Consider the following 12,966-nt stretch of genomic DNA (forward strand, 5'->3'; position numbering starts at 1 on the left):
CAAGCTAGTTTTCATCACGTTCATATGATTCGCGTTCGGTACTTTGATAATTTGGTATGTGGGTGGACCGGTGCTTGGGTGCTGCCCTTACTTGGAAAAGCATCCCACTTATGATTAACCTCTATTGCAAGCATCCACAAATACAACAAAAGTATTAAGGTAAACCTAACCGTAGCATGAAACATATGGATCCAAATTAGCCCCTTACGAAGCAACGCATAAACTAGGGTTTAAGCTTCTGTCACTCTAGCAACCCATCATATACCTATTACTTCCCAATGCCTTCCTCTAGACCCAAATAATGGTGAAGTGTCATGTAGTCGGCGTTCACATAACACCACTAGAGGAGAGACAACATACATCTCATCAAAATATCGAACGAATACCAAATTCACATGACTACTAATAGCAAGACTTCTCCCATGTCCTCAGGAACAAAAGTAACTACTCACAAAGCATAAACATGTTCATAATCAGAGGGGTATTGATATGCATATATGATCTGAACATATGATCTTCCACCAATTAAACCAACTAGCATCAACTACAAGGAGTAATTAACACTACTAGCAACCTACTAGCACCAATCTCGGACTTGGAGACAACAATTGGATACAAGGGATGAACTAGGGTTTTGAGATGAGATGGTGTTGATGAAGATGTTGATGGAGATTGCCCTCTCCCGATGAGAGGAGCGTTGGTGATGACGATGACGATGATTTCCCCCTCCGGGGGGGATGTTTCCCCGGCAGAACAGCTCGGCTAGAGCCCTAGATTGATTCCACCAAGCTTCTGCCTCGTGGCGGCGGAGTTTCGTCCGAGAAGATGGCTTATGATTTTTTTTTCCATCGAAAGACTCCATATAGCAGAAGATGGCCACCGGAGGGCCACCAGGGGGCCCACGAGGTAGGGGGCGCGCCCTGGGGGGTAGGGCGCGCCCTGGGGGGTAGGGCGCGCCCCCCACACTCGTGGGAAGGGTGTGGCCCCCCGGTGAGGTTGTTGCGCTCAATATTATTTATATATTTGGGAAACATCATCCGTGAAGTTTCAGGACTTTTGGAGCTGTGCAGAATAGGTCTCTAATATTTGCTCCTTTTCCAGCCCAGAATCCCAGCTGCCGACATTCTCCCTCTTTATGTAAACCTTGTAAAATAAGAGAGAATAGGCATAAGTATTGTGACATAATGTGTAATAACAGCCCATAATGCAATAAATATTGGTATAAAAGCATGATGCAAAATGGACGTATCAGGATGATGCACCGGAGTCCATGAACCACTCCTCTTTGTCGAGGAGCTGCATGTTGTTGAGTGCTGTGAGGAGAGCTGGGTCAACATGCTGATTGAATTTGTTGTAGTGTGTTGTAGGGTTGCTCATAGTGTAGCCAGAAGGATCCGCAGGACCATGACCATATGCTGCATATGCTTGGTGCGATGGTGTGATAGGGCACGGGCCGAGTAACCCAGGAGCTGTAGGGCGCCAAGGACGAGGCGATGCTACCTCTTGAGCATTGCGTTCGTTTTCCCTTGAAGAGGAAAGTGTGATGCAGCAAAGTAGCGTAAGTATTTCCCTCAGTTTTTAAGAACCAAGGTATCAATCCAGTAGGAGACTACACCCAAGTCACCTCGCACCTACACAAACAAATAAGAACCTTGCAACCAACGCGATAAAGGGGTTGTCAATCCCTTCACGGCCACTTGCAAGAGTGAGATCTGATAGAGATAATAAGATAAATAGTTTTGGTATTTTTATGATATAGATTGAAAGTAAAGATTGCAAAGTAAAATAGATTGGAAACTTATATGATGGAAAATAGACCCTGGGGCCATAGGTTTCACAAGTGGCTTCTCTCAAGATAGCATAAGTATTATGGCGGGTAAACAAATTACTGTCGAGCAATTGATAGAAAACTGCATAATTATGAGAATATCTAGGCATGATCATGTATATAATCATCACGTCCGCGACAAGTACACCAAAACAATTCTGCATCTACTACTATTACTCCACACATCGACCGTTGTCCACCATGCATCTAGAGTATTAAGTTCATAAGAACAGAGTAACACTTTAGGCAAGATGACATGATGTAGAGGGATAAACTCAAGAAATATGATATAAACCCCATCTTTTTATCCTCGATGGCAACAATACAATACGTGCCTTGCTGCCCCTGTTGTCACTGGGAAAGGACACCGCAAGATTGAACCCAAAGCTAAGCACTTCTCCCATTGCAAGAAAGATCAATATAGTAGGCCAAACCAAACTGATAATTTGAAGAGACTTGCAAAGATAACAAATCATACATAAAAGATTTCAGAGAAGAATCAAATATTGTTCATAGACAATCTTGATCATAAACCCACAATTCATCGGATCTTGACAAACACACCGTAAAAAGAATTACATCGAATAGATCTCCAAGAAGATCGAGGAGAACTTTGTATTGAGATCCAAAGAGAGAGAAGAAGTCATCTAGCTAATAACTATTGACCTAAAGGTCTGTGGTAAACTACTCACACATCATCGGAGAGGCTATGGTGTTGATGTAGAAGCCCTCCGTGATCGATTCCGCCTCCGGCGGAGCTCTGGAAAAGGCCCCAAGATGGTATCTCTTGCGTACAAAAGGTTGCGGCCGTGGAAATAGCATTTCATGGTGCTCCTGGATGTTTTCGAGGTATATGGGTATATATAGGAGGAAGAAGTACGTTGGTGGAGCTGTGAGGGGCCCACGAGGGTGGGGGCACGCCTGCCCCCCTGGGTGCACCCCCTGCCTCGTGTCCTCCTCGCTTCTTTCTTGATGGACACTCCAAGTCTCCTGGATCACGTTTGTTCCAAAAATAACTCTCCTGAAGGTTTCATTCCGTTTGGATTCCGTTTGATATTCCTTTTCTACGAAACACTGAAATAGGCAAAAAAACAGCAATTTGCACTGGGCCTTTGATTAGTTGGTTAGTCCCAAAAATAATATAAAAAAGGTATATTAAAGCCCATTAGACATCCAAAACGGATAATATAATAGCATGGAACAATCAAAAATTATAGATACTTTGGAGACGTATCAAGCATCCCCAAGCTTAATTCCTGCTCGTCCTCGAGTAGGTAAATGATAAAAACAAAATTTTTGATGTGGAATGCTACCTAGCATAATTCTCAATGTAATTTTCTTTATTGCGGCATGAATGTTCAGATCCGAAAGATTCAAGACAAAAGTTTAATATTGACATAAGAATAATAATACTTCAAGCATACTAACAAAGCAATCATGTCTTCTCAAAATAACATGGCCAAAGAAAGTTATGCCTACAAAATCATATAGTCTGGCTATGCTCTATCTTCACCACACAAAGTATTTAAATTATGCACAACCCCGATGACAAGCCAAGCAATTGTTTCATACTTTTGATGTTCTCAAACTTTTTCAATCTTCAAGCAATACATGAGTGTGAGCCATGGACATAGCACTATAGGTGGAATAGAATGGTGGTTGTGGAGAAGAGAAAAAGGAGAAGATAGTATCACATCAACTAGGCGTATCAACGGGCTAAGGAGATGCCCATCAATAGATATCAATGTGAGTGAGTATGGATTTCCATGCAACGGATGCACTAGAGCTATAAGTGTATGAAAGCTCAACAAAAGAAACTAAGTGGGTGTGCATCCAACTCACTTGCTCACAAAGACCTAGGGCATTTTGAGGAAGCCCATCATTCGAATATACAAGCCAAGTTCTATATTGTAAAAGTCCCACTAGTATATGAAAGTGACAACATAAGAGACTCTCTATCATGAAGATCATGGTGCTACTTTGAAGCACAAGTGTGGTAAAGGGAAAGTAACATTGTCCCTTCTCTCTTTTTCTCTCTTTTTTTGGGCCTTCTCTTTTTTTTATGGCCTTTCTCCCATTTTTCGTCCGGAGTCTCATCCTGACTTGTGGGGGAATCATAGTCTCCATCACCCTTTCCTCACATGGGACAATGCTCTAATAATGATGATCATCACACTTTTATTTACTTACAACTCGAAAAATTAAAACTTGATACTTAGAACAAAATATGAATCTATGTGAATGCCTCCGGCGGTGTACCGGGATGTGCAATGACTCATGAGTGACATGTATGAAAGAATTATGAAGGTGGCTTTGCCACAAATACGATGTCAACTACATGATCATGCAAAGCAATATGACAATGATGAAGCGTGTCATAATAAACGGAACGGTGGTAAGTTGCATGGCAATATATCTCGGAATGGCTATGGAAATGCTATAATAGGTAGGTATGGTGGCTGTTTTGAGTAAAGTATATGGTGGGTTTATGGTACCGGCGAAACTTGCACGGTACTAGAAAGGCTAGCAATGGTGGAAGGGTGAGAGTGCATATAATCCATGGACTCAACATTAGTCATAAAGAACTCACATACTTATTGCAAAAATCTATTAGTTATCGAAACAATGTACTGCGAGCATGCTCCTAGGGGGATAGATTGGTAGGAAAATACCATCGCTCGTCCCTGACCGCCACTCATAAGGAAGACAATCAATAAATAAATCATGCTCCGACTTCATCACATAACGGTTCACCATACGTGCATGCCATGGGAATCAAAAACTTTAACACAATTATTTCTCAAATTCACAACTACTCAACTAGCATGACTCTAATATCACCATCTTCATATCTCAAAAGAATCATCAAGTTTCAAACTTCTCATAGTATTCATTGCACTTTTTATGATAGTTTTTATTATACCCATCTTGGATGCCTATCATATTAGGACTAATTTTATAGCCAAAGCAAATTACAATGTTGTTCTAGAGGAATCTCAAAATTATATAAGTGAAGCATGAGGCATCAATAATTTCTATAAAATAAAACCACCACTGTGCTCTAAAAAGATATAAGTGAAGCACTAGAGCAAAATTGTCTAGCTCAAAAGATATAAGTGAAGCACAAAGAGTATTCTAATAAATTCCGATTCATGTGTGTCTCTCCAAAAGGTCGGTACAGCAAGGATGATTGTGGTAAACTAAAAAGCAAAGACTCAAATCATACAAGACGCTCCAAGAAAAACACATATCATGTGGTGAATAAAAATATAGCATCAAGTAAAGTTACCGATGGACGAAGACAAAAGAGGGGATGCCTTCCGTGGCATCCCCAAGCTTAGGATTTTGGTTGTCCTTGAATTTTACCTTGGGGTGCCTTGGGCATACCCAAGCTTAGGCTATTGCCACTCCTTATTCCATAATCCATCAAATCTTTACCCAAAACTTGAAAACTTCACAACACAAAACTCAACAGAAAATCTCATGAGCTTCGTTAGTATAACAAAACAAACCACCACTTAAGGTACTGTAATGAACTCATTCTTTATTTATATTGGTTTTAAACCTACTGTATTCCAACTTCTCTATGGTTCATACCCCCGATACTAGCCATAGATTCATCAAAATAAGCAAACAACACATGAAAAACAGAATTTGTCAAAAACAGAACAGTCTGTAGTAATCTGTATGTTTCGAATACTTCTATAACCCCAAAAATTCTGAAATAAATTGGTGGACATGAAGAATTTGTTAATTAATCATCTGCAAAAATAATCAACCTAACCGCACTCTCCAGTAAAAAATGGTAGCAAATCTCGTGAGCGCTAAAGTTTCTGTTTTTACAGCAAGATCACAAAAACTTCCCCCAAGTCTTCCCAAAGGTTCTACTTGGCACAAACACTAATTAAATGCATAAAACCACATCTAAACAGAATATAGATGAATTATTTATTACTAAACAGAAAAAACAAGAAACAAAAATAAAGTTGGGTTGCCTCCCAACAAGCGCTATCGTTTAACGCCCCTAGCTAGGCATAAAAATAAGAATAGATCTAGGTATTATCATCTTTGGTATGCAATACATAAGTGGCTCTCATAATAGATTCATAAGGTAATTTAATTTTCTTTCTAGAAAAGTGTTCCATGCATTTCCTTAACGGAAATTGGAATCTAATATTCCCTTCTTTCATATCAATAATTGCACCAATCGTTCTAAGGAAAGGTCTACCAAGAATAATAGGACATGTAGGATTGCAATCAATATCAAGAACAATGAAATATACAGGCACATAATTACTATTTGCAAAAATAAGAACATCATTAATCCTTCCCATAGGTTTCTTAATAGTGGAATCCGCAAGATGCAAATTTAAAGAACAATCATCAAATTCACGGAAACCTAACACATCACACAAAGTTTTTGGAATCATGGAAACGCTAGCACCCAAATCACATAAAGAATATTATTCATGATCTTTAATTTTAATTTTAATAGTAGGTTCCCACTCATCATGAAGTTTTCTAGGGATAGAAACTTCTAATTCAAGCTTTTCTTCATAATATTGCATTAAAGCATCAACGATATGTTTGGTAAAATCTTTATTTTGACTATAAGCATGCGGAGAATTTAGCACGGATTGTAACAAGGAAATACAATCTATCAAAGAGCAATTATCATAATTAAATCCCTTGAAATCCAAAATAGTGGGTTCATTGCTATGTAAAGTTTTGACCTCTTCAATCCCACTTTTACCAATTTTTGCATCAAGATCTAAAAACTCCGAATCATTGGGACACCTTTTAACTAAAGTTGACTCATCTCCAGTCCCATCATTATCAAGATTCATATTGGAAAACAAAGATTTAATAGGAGACACATCAATCACTTTTAGATCTTCATCCTTATTATCATCAAAACTAGAAGAACACGCTTTTATAAAGCAATCTTTTTAGCACGCATCCTAGTGGTTCTTTCTTTGCACTCATCAATGGAAATTATCATGGCTTTGAGACACTCATTGATATCATGCTTGGGTGGAATAGATCTAAGCTTCAAAGAATCAACATCAAGAGAAATTCTATCCACGTTCCTAGCCAACTCATCAATCTTAGACAATTTTTCTTCAATCAAAGCATTGAAACTATTTTGCGAACTAATAAATTCTTTAGTACTAGATTCAAAATCAGAGGGCATCTTATTATAATTTCCATAAGAATTGTTATAGGAATTACCATAATTATTAGAGGAATTACTAGGATACGGCCTAGGATTAAAGTTTCCTCTATACGCGTTGTTACCAAAATTGTTCCTACCAACAAAATTCACATCCATAGATTCATTATTATTCTCAATCAAAGTAAACAAAGGCATATCATTAGGATCAACAGGAGCACTCTTATTAGCAAACAACTTCATAAGTTCATCCATCTTTCCACTCAAAACATTAATTTCTTCTATCGATGAACCTTTTTACTAGTAGATCTTTCGGTGTGCCATTGAGAATAATTAACCATAATATTATCTAGGAGTTTAGTAGCTTCTCCTAAAGTGATTTCCATAAAAGTGCCTCTCGCAGCCGAAACTAAAAGATTTCTAGAAGCAAAATTCAATTCGGCATAACAATATTGTATGATCATCCATAAATTCAAACCATGAGTTGGGCAATTGCAAAACATTAATTTCATCCTCTCCCAAGATTGTGCAACATGCTCATGATCTAGTTTCTTAAAATTCATAATATCGTTTCTAAGAGAGACGATCTTAGCGGGAGGGAAATACTTAGAGATAAAAGCATCTTTGCACTTATTCCAAGAATCAATACCATTTTTAGGCAAAGAAGAAAACCAATTTTTAGCACGATCTCTAAGCGAAAACGGAAATAGCTTCAATTTAACAATATCATTATCCACGTCCTTCTTCTTTTGCATGTCAAACAAATCAACAAATTTGTTTAGATGGGTAGCGACATCTTCACTAGGAAGGCCAGCAAATTGATCTTTCATGACAAGATTCAGCAAGGCAGTATTAATTTCACAAGATTCAGCATCGGTAAGGGGAGCAATAGGAGTGCTAATAAAATCATTACTGTTGGTATTGGAAAAATCACACAATTTAGTATTGTCTTGAGCCATTGTGACAAACAATCCAACACACAAGCACACAAGAAGCGAGCGAAAAAGAGGCAAATGGAAAAGAGGGCGAATAAAATGGCAAGGGTGAAGTGGGGGAGAGGAAAACAAGAGGCAAATGAAAAATAATGTAGTGCGAGGGATAAGAGTTTGTGATGTGTACTTGGTAGGTCTTGACTTGTGCGTAGATCTCCCCGGCAACGGCGTCAGAAATCCTTCTTGCTACCTCTTGAGCACTGCGTTGGTTTTCCCTTGAAGAGGAAAGGGCGATGCAGCAAAGTAGCGTAAGTATTTCCCTCAGTTTTGAGAACCAAGCTATCAATCTGGTAGGAGACTACACCCAAGTCACCTCGCACCTACACAAACAAATAAGAACCTTGCAACCAACGCGATAAAGTGGTTGTCAATCCCTTCACGGCCACTTGCAAGAGTGAGATCTGATAGAGATAATAAGATAAATATTTTTGGTATTTTTATGATATAGATTGAAAGTAAAGATTGCAAAGTAAAATAGATTGGAAACTTATATGATGGAAAATAGACCCTGGGGCCATAGGTTTCACTAGTGGCTTCTCTCAGGATAGCATAAGTATTACGGTAGGTAAACAAATTACTGTCGAGCAATTGATAGAAAAGTGCATAATTATGAGAATATCTAGGCATGATCATGTATATAGGCATCATGTCCGCGACAAGTAGACCGAAATGATTATGCATCTACTACTATTACTCCACACATCGACCGCTATCCAGCATGCATCTAGAGTATTAAGTTCATAAGAACAGAGTAATGCATTAGGCAAGATGACATGATGTAGAGGGATAAACTCAAGCAATATGATATAAACCCCATATTTTTATCCTTGATGGCAAAAATACAATACATGCCTTGCTTCCCCTGCTGTCACTGGGAAAGGACACCGCAAGATTGAACCCAAAGCTAAGCACTTCTCCCATTGCAAGAAAGATCAATCTAGTAGGCCAAACCAAACTGATAATTCGAAGAGACTTGCAAAGATAACAAATCATACATGAAAGATTTTAGAGAAGAATCAAATATTGTACATAGATAATCTTGATCATAAACCCACAATTCATCGGATCTCAACAAACACATCGCAAAAAGAATTACATCGAATAGATCTCCAAGAAGATCGAGGAGAACTTTGTATTGAGATCCAAAGAGAGAGAAGAAGTCATCTAGCTAATAATTATGGACCCGAAGGTCTGTGGTAAACTACTCACACATGATCGGAGAGGCTATGGTCTTGATGTAGAAGCCCTCCATGATCGATTCCCCCTCCGGCAGAGCTCTGAAAAAGACCCCAAGATGGGATCTCTTGGGTACAGAAGGTTGCGGCGGTGTAAATAGGGTTTCATGGTGCTCCTGGATGTTTTCAGTGTATATGGGTATATATAAGAGGAAGAAGTACGTCGGTGGAGCTGCAAGGGGCCTACGAGGGTGGGGGCGCACCCCCTGCCTCGTGGCCTCCTTGCTTCTTTCTTGATGGCCATTCCATGTCACCTGGATCGTGTTTGTTCTGAAAATAACTCTGCCGAAGGTTTCATTCTGTTTGGATTCCGTTTGATATTCCTTTTCTGCGAAACACTGAAATAGGCAAAAAAACAGCAATTTGCACTGGGCCTTTGGTTAGTAGGTTAGTCCCAAATATAATATAAAAAAGGTATATTAAAGCCCATTAAACATCAAAACAGATAATATAATATCATGGAACAATCAAAAATTATAGATATGTTGGAGACATATCAGGCGACCAAGTGGGCGACGATGTGGGTGCTTGATGAAGATGAGGTGATGACGTATGTTGCTAAACATGGAGACGCGTCGGTTGTCCGGTCCATGATTGTACATCCAGGGGCTGTCGCGACGGCCACGCCCGGCACAGCCGCGGTCGCGACCGCTGTAGTTTCCTCCACGACCACCAGGAGAAGGGAGAGGTGCTGGGCCGCGGCAATCAGTGGATAAGTGGCATCCATCGGTCGGTGGTGGAGTGCGCTCGCCACCAGCACCGGGAAGTACACTGTTGCCGCTGGCCCAAAGAGCAGTTGAGGCAGAATTGTTGGCATCGGTCTTCTTCTGGGCTTCCTCGAGGAAACGTGCGGAGCGAGTCTGAAGGAAGGATGGAAACGACACTTGGAACGGGAGAAACGAACACAGACGGGATTAATGTTCGTTAAGGCCGCGGAGCAAGGTCAGCACGAGGGTCTCATCGGTGACCGGCTGACCAACATCATCAAGTGCATCAGAGAGAGTCTTGAGCTTGGCACAATAGTCGAAGATCGTCATGTCCCCTTGAGAAGTGTTGCGAAATTCAGCGTCAAGAGCCAGAGCGTGACTCTTCTTACTGTCTCGGAATATATTGGCGATGGTGTCCCCAATTTGCTTCCCGGTGGAACCTGGTTTCATGATGATGCCGAAGAGCTCGAGAGAAATCGAGTCATAAATCCATGAAAGGACAGCGAAGTCATTGAGGCCCCAATCAGAGGTGGGGGAGGTGTCCGATGGAGTAGACTCGGAGACAACATGATCCGAGAGACCATAGCGGCCGATAGCAATGAGGAATAGCTCACGCCACTTGGTGTAGTTGGAGTCCTGGATATCAAGAGTGATGGGGACGAACGTCTTGATGGAGGCGGCATATGTGGAGGTAGCAGGGGGAACGACGACCTTCCCCCATTCTTCAGCTTGGCGTTGTAGTTCTTCCTCACGTGTCCGGATGATGGACTCGCGGTTCTTGAGTTCCTCCTCAAGCTTTTTGAGTTCATCAGCAGAGGCCATGGCGGGGAGGAGAGCTGAGGAGGTGGAGCAGCAACTAGAGGAAGAAGGCGATGACTTGGTAGCAGCGACTAGAGGAAGAAGGCAATGGCTGCTCGGGTTGTAGATGGGGCGCTGCGACTAGGGTTTAGAGGGAGAGGATCGACTGCATAATACCATGTAAAGGTGGAAGTACCGGGCGGCTCGAGCCTTGCCTCGGCTCACCTCTCGTATATATATAACACATGGAAGTTTTACAATAACATAGAGTCCATTAGATGGAAACCTATCTATGTGGAGGTAATACAACTTGTACGCCAAGTTGTCTAGAAGTCGTATCTCTATTGGTCTCTAACAGGAAGAAGCCCAAGTCCGAACCTAAGCCTGAGAGTGAGTGCTTCTACTACAAAGGGACTGGTCACTGGAAGCGGAACTGCCCCAAATATTTAGCGGATAAGAAGGATGCCAAAGTGAAAGGTATATTTGTTATACATATTATTGATGTGTACCTTACTAATGCTCGCAGTAGCGCCTGGGCATTTGATACTGGTTCTGTAGCTAATATTTGCAACTCGAAACAGGGGCTACGGATTAAGCGAAGATTGGCTAAGGACAAGGTGACGATGTGTGTGGGAAATGGTTCCAAAGTCGACGTGATCGCCGTTGGCACGCTACCTCTACATCTACCTTCGGGATTAGTTTTAGACCTGAATAATTGTTATTTGGTGCCAGCGTTAAGCATGAACATTATATCTGGATCTTGTTTGATGCGAGACGGTTATTCATTTAAATCAGAGAATAATGGTTGTTCTATTTATATGCCCTGTTCAAGAATTCATCTGATTAACCAGTTAACTTACCGATTAATCCCTACTCATAGGGTCCCCGAGTAGCCGATTTCCTGATAAATCGTCCGATTAATTGATTAAATGGATGATTAACTTGCCGATTAGCCTATTAATCCCCTACTCACCAGCCGACCGAGCAGCTACCGGTTAACGATTTCCTCAGCAATGTTTATATGAGTAATATCTTTTATGGTCATGCACCCTTGATGAGTGGTCTATTTTTACTAAATCTTGATAGTAGTGATACACATATTCATAGTATTGAAGCCAAAAGATATAAGTTTAATAATGATAGTGCAACTTATTTGTGGCACTGTCGTTTAGGTCATATTTGTGTAAAGCGCATGAAGAAACTCCATGCTAATGGGATTTGGGAATCACTTGATTATGAATCACTTGATGCTTGCGAACCATGCCTCATGGTCAAGATGACTAAGACTCCATTCTTCGGAACAATGGAACGAGCAACAGACTTATTGGAAATAATACATACTGATGTATACGGTCCGATGAGTGTTGATGCTCGTGGCGGGTATCATTATTTTCTGACCTTCACAGATGATTTGAGTAGATATGGGTATATGTACTTGATGAAACATAAGTCTGAAACATTTGAAAATTTCAAAGAATTTCATCATGAAGTGGAAAATCATCGGAACAAGAAAATTAAGTTTCTACGATCTGATCGTGGAGGTGAACATTTGAGTTATGAGTTTGGTCTTCATTTGAAACAATGCGGAATAGTTTCGCAACTCACGCCACCTGGAACACCATATCGTAATGGTGTGTCCGAACATTGTAACCGCACTTTATTAGATATGGTGCGATCTATGATGTCTCTTACTGATTTACCGCTATCGTTTTGGGCTTATGCTTTAGAGACGGTTGCATTCACGTTAAATATGGGACCATCTAAATTCGTTGAGACGACACCATATGAACTGTGGTTTGGCAAGAAACCCAAGTTGTCGTTTCTTAAAGTTTGGGGCTACGATGCTTATGTGAAAAAGCTTCAACCTGATAAGCTCGAACCCAAATCGGAGAAATGTGTCTTCATAGGATACCCAAAGGAGACTGTTGGGTACACCTTCTATCATAGATCCAAAGGCAAAATATTCGTTGCTAAGAATGGATCCTTTCTAGACAAGGAGTTTCTCTCGAAAGAAGTGAGTGGGAGGAAAGTAGAACTTGATGAGGTAATTGTACCTGCTCCCTTATTGGAAAGTAGTTCTTCACCGAAATCAGTTCCAGTGATTCCTACACCAATTAGTGTGGAAACTAATGATGATGATCATGAAACTGCTGATCAAGTTACTACCGAACCTCGTAGGTCAACCAGAGTAAGATCCGCACCAGAGTGGTACGGTAATCCTATTCTGGAGGTC

At 40.7% G+C, this 12,966-nt stretch overlaps 1 protein-coding gene across 1 annotated transcript; it reads right to left on the reverse strand.

Annotated features, from left to right (window-relative positions):
* Nucleotides 1–10,142: 10,142 nt before the first annotated feature.
* Nucleotides 10,143–10,757, reverse strand: LOC147959025 (uncharacterized). Its single transcript, XM_087532420.1, has one exon. The coding sequence runs from the start codon at nucleotides 10,755–10,757 to the stop codon at nucleotides 10,143–10,145; it is 615 nt and encodes a 204-aa protein (XP_087388546.1).
* Nucleotides 10,758–12,966: the final 2,209 nt, after the last annotated feature.

This window comes from Triticum urartu, chromosome 7A (genome assembly GCF_056163025.1).
Source record: "Triticum urartu cultivar PI428250 chromosome 7A, HENAU_Tu73, whole genome shotgun sequence".
Lineage (NCBI taxonomy): Eukaryota > Viridiplantae > Streptophyta > Magnoliopsida > Poales > Poaceae > Triticum > Triticum urartu.

What these genes read in the sequence shown, in the direction of transcription:
- LOC147959025 (XM_087532420.1), bottom strand. Translation starts at nt 10,757, where the DNA reads ATGGCCTCTGCTGATGAACTCAAAAAGCTTGAGGAGGAACTCAAGAAC.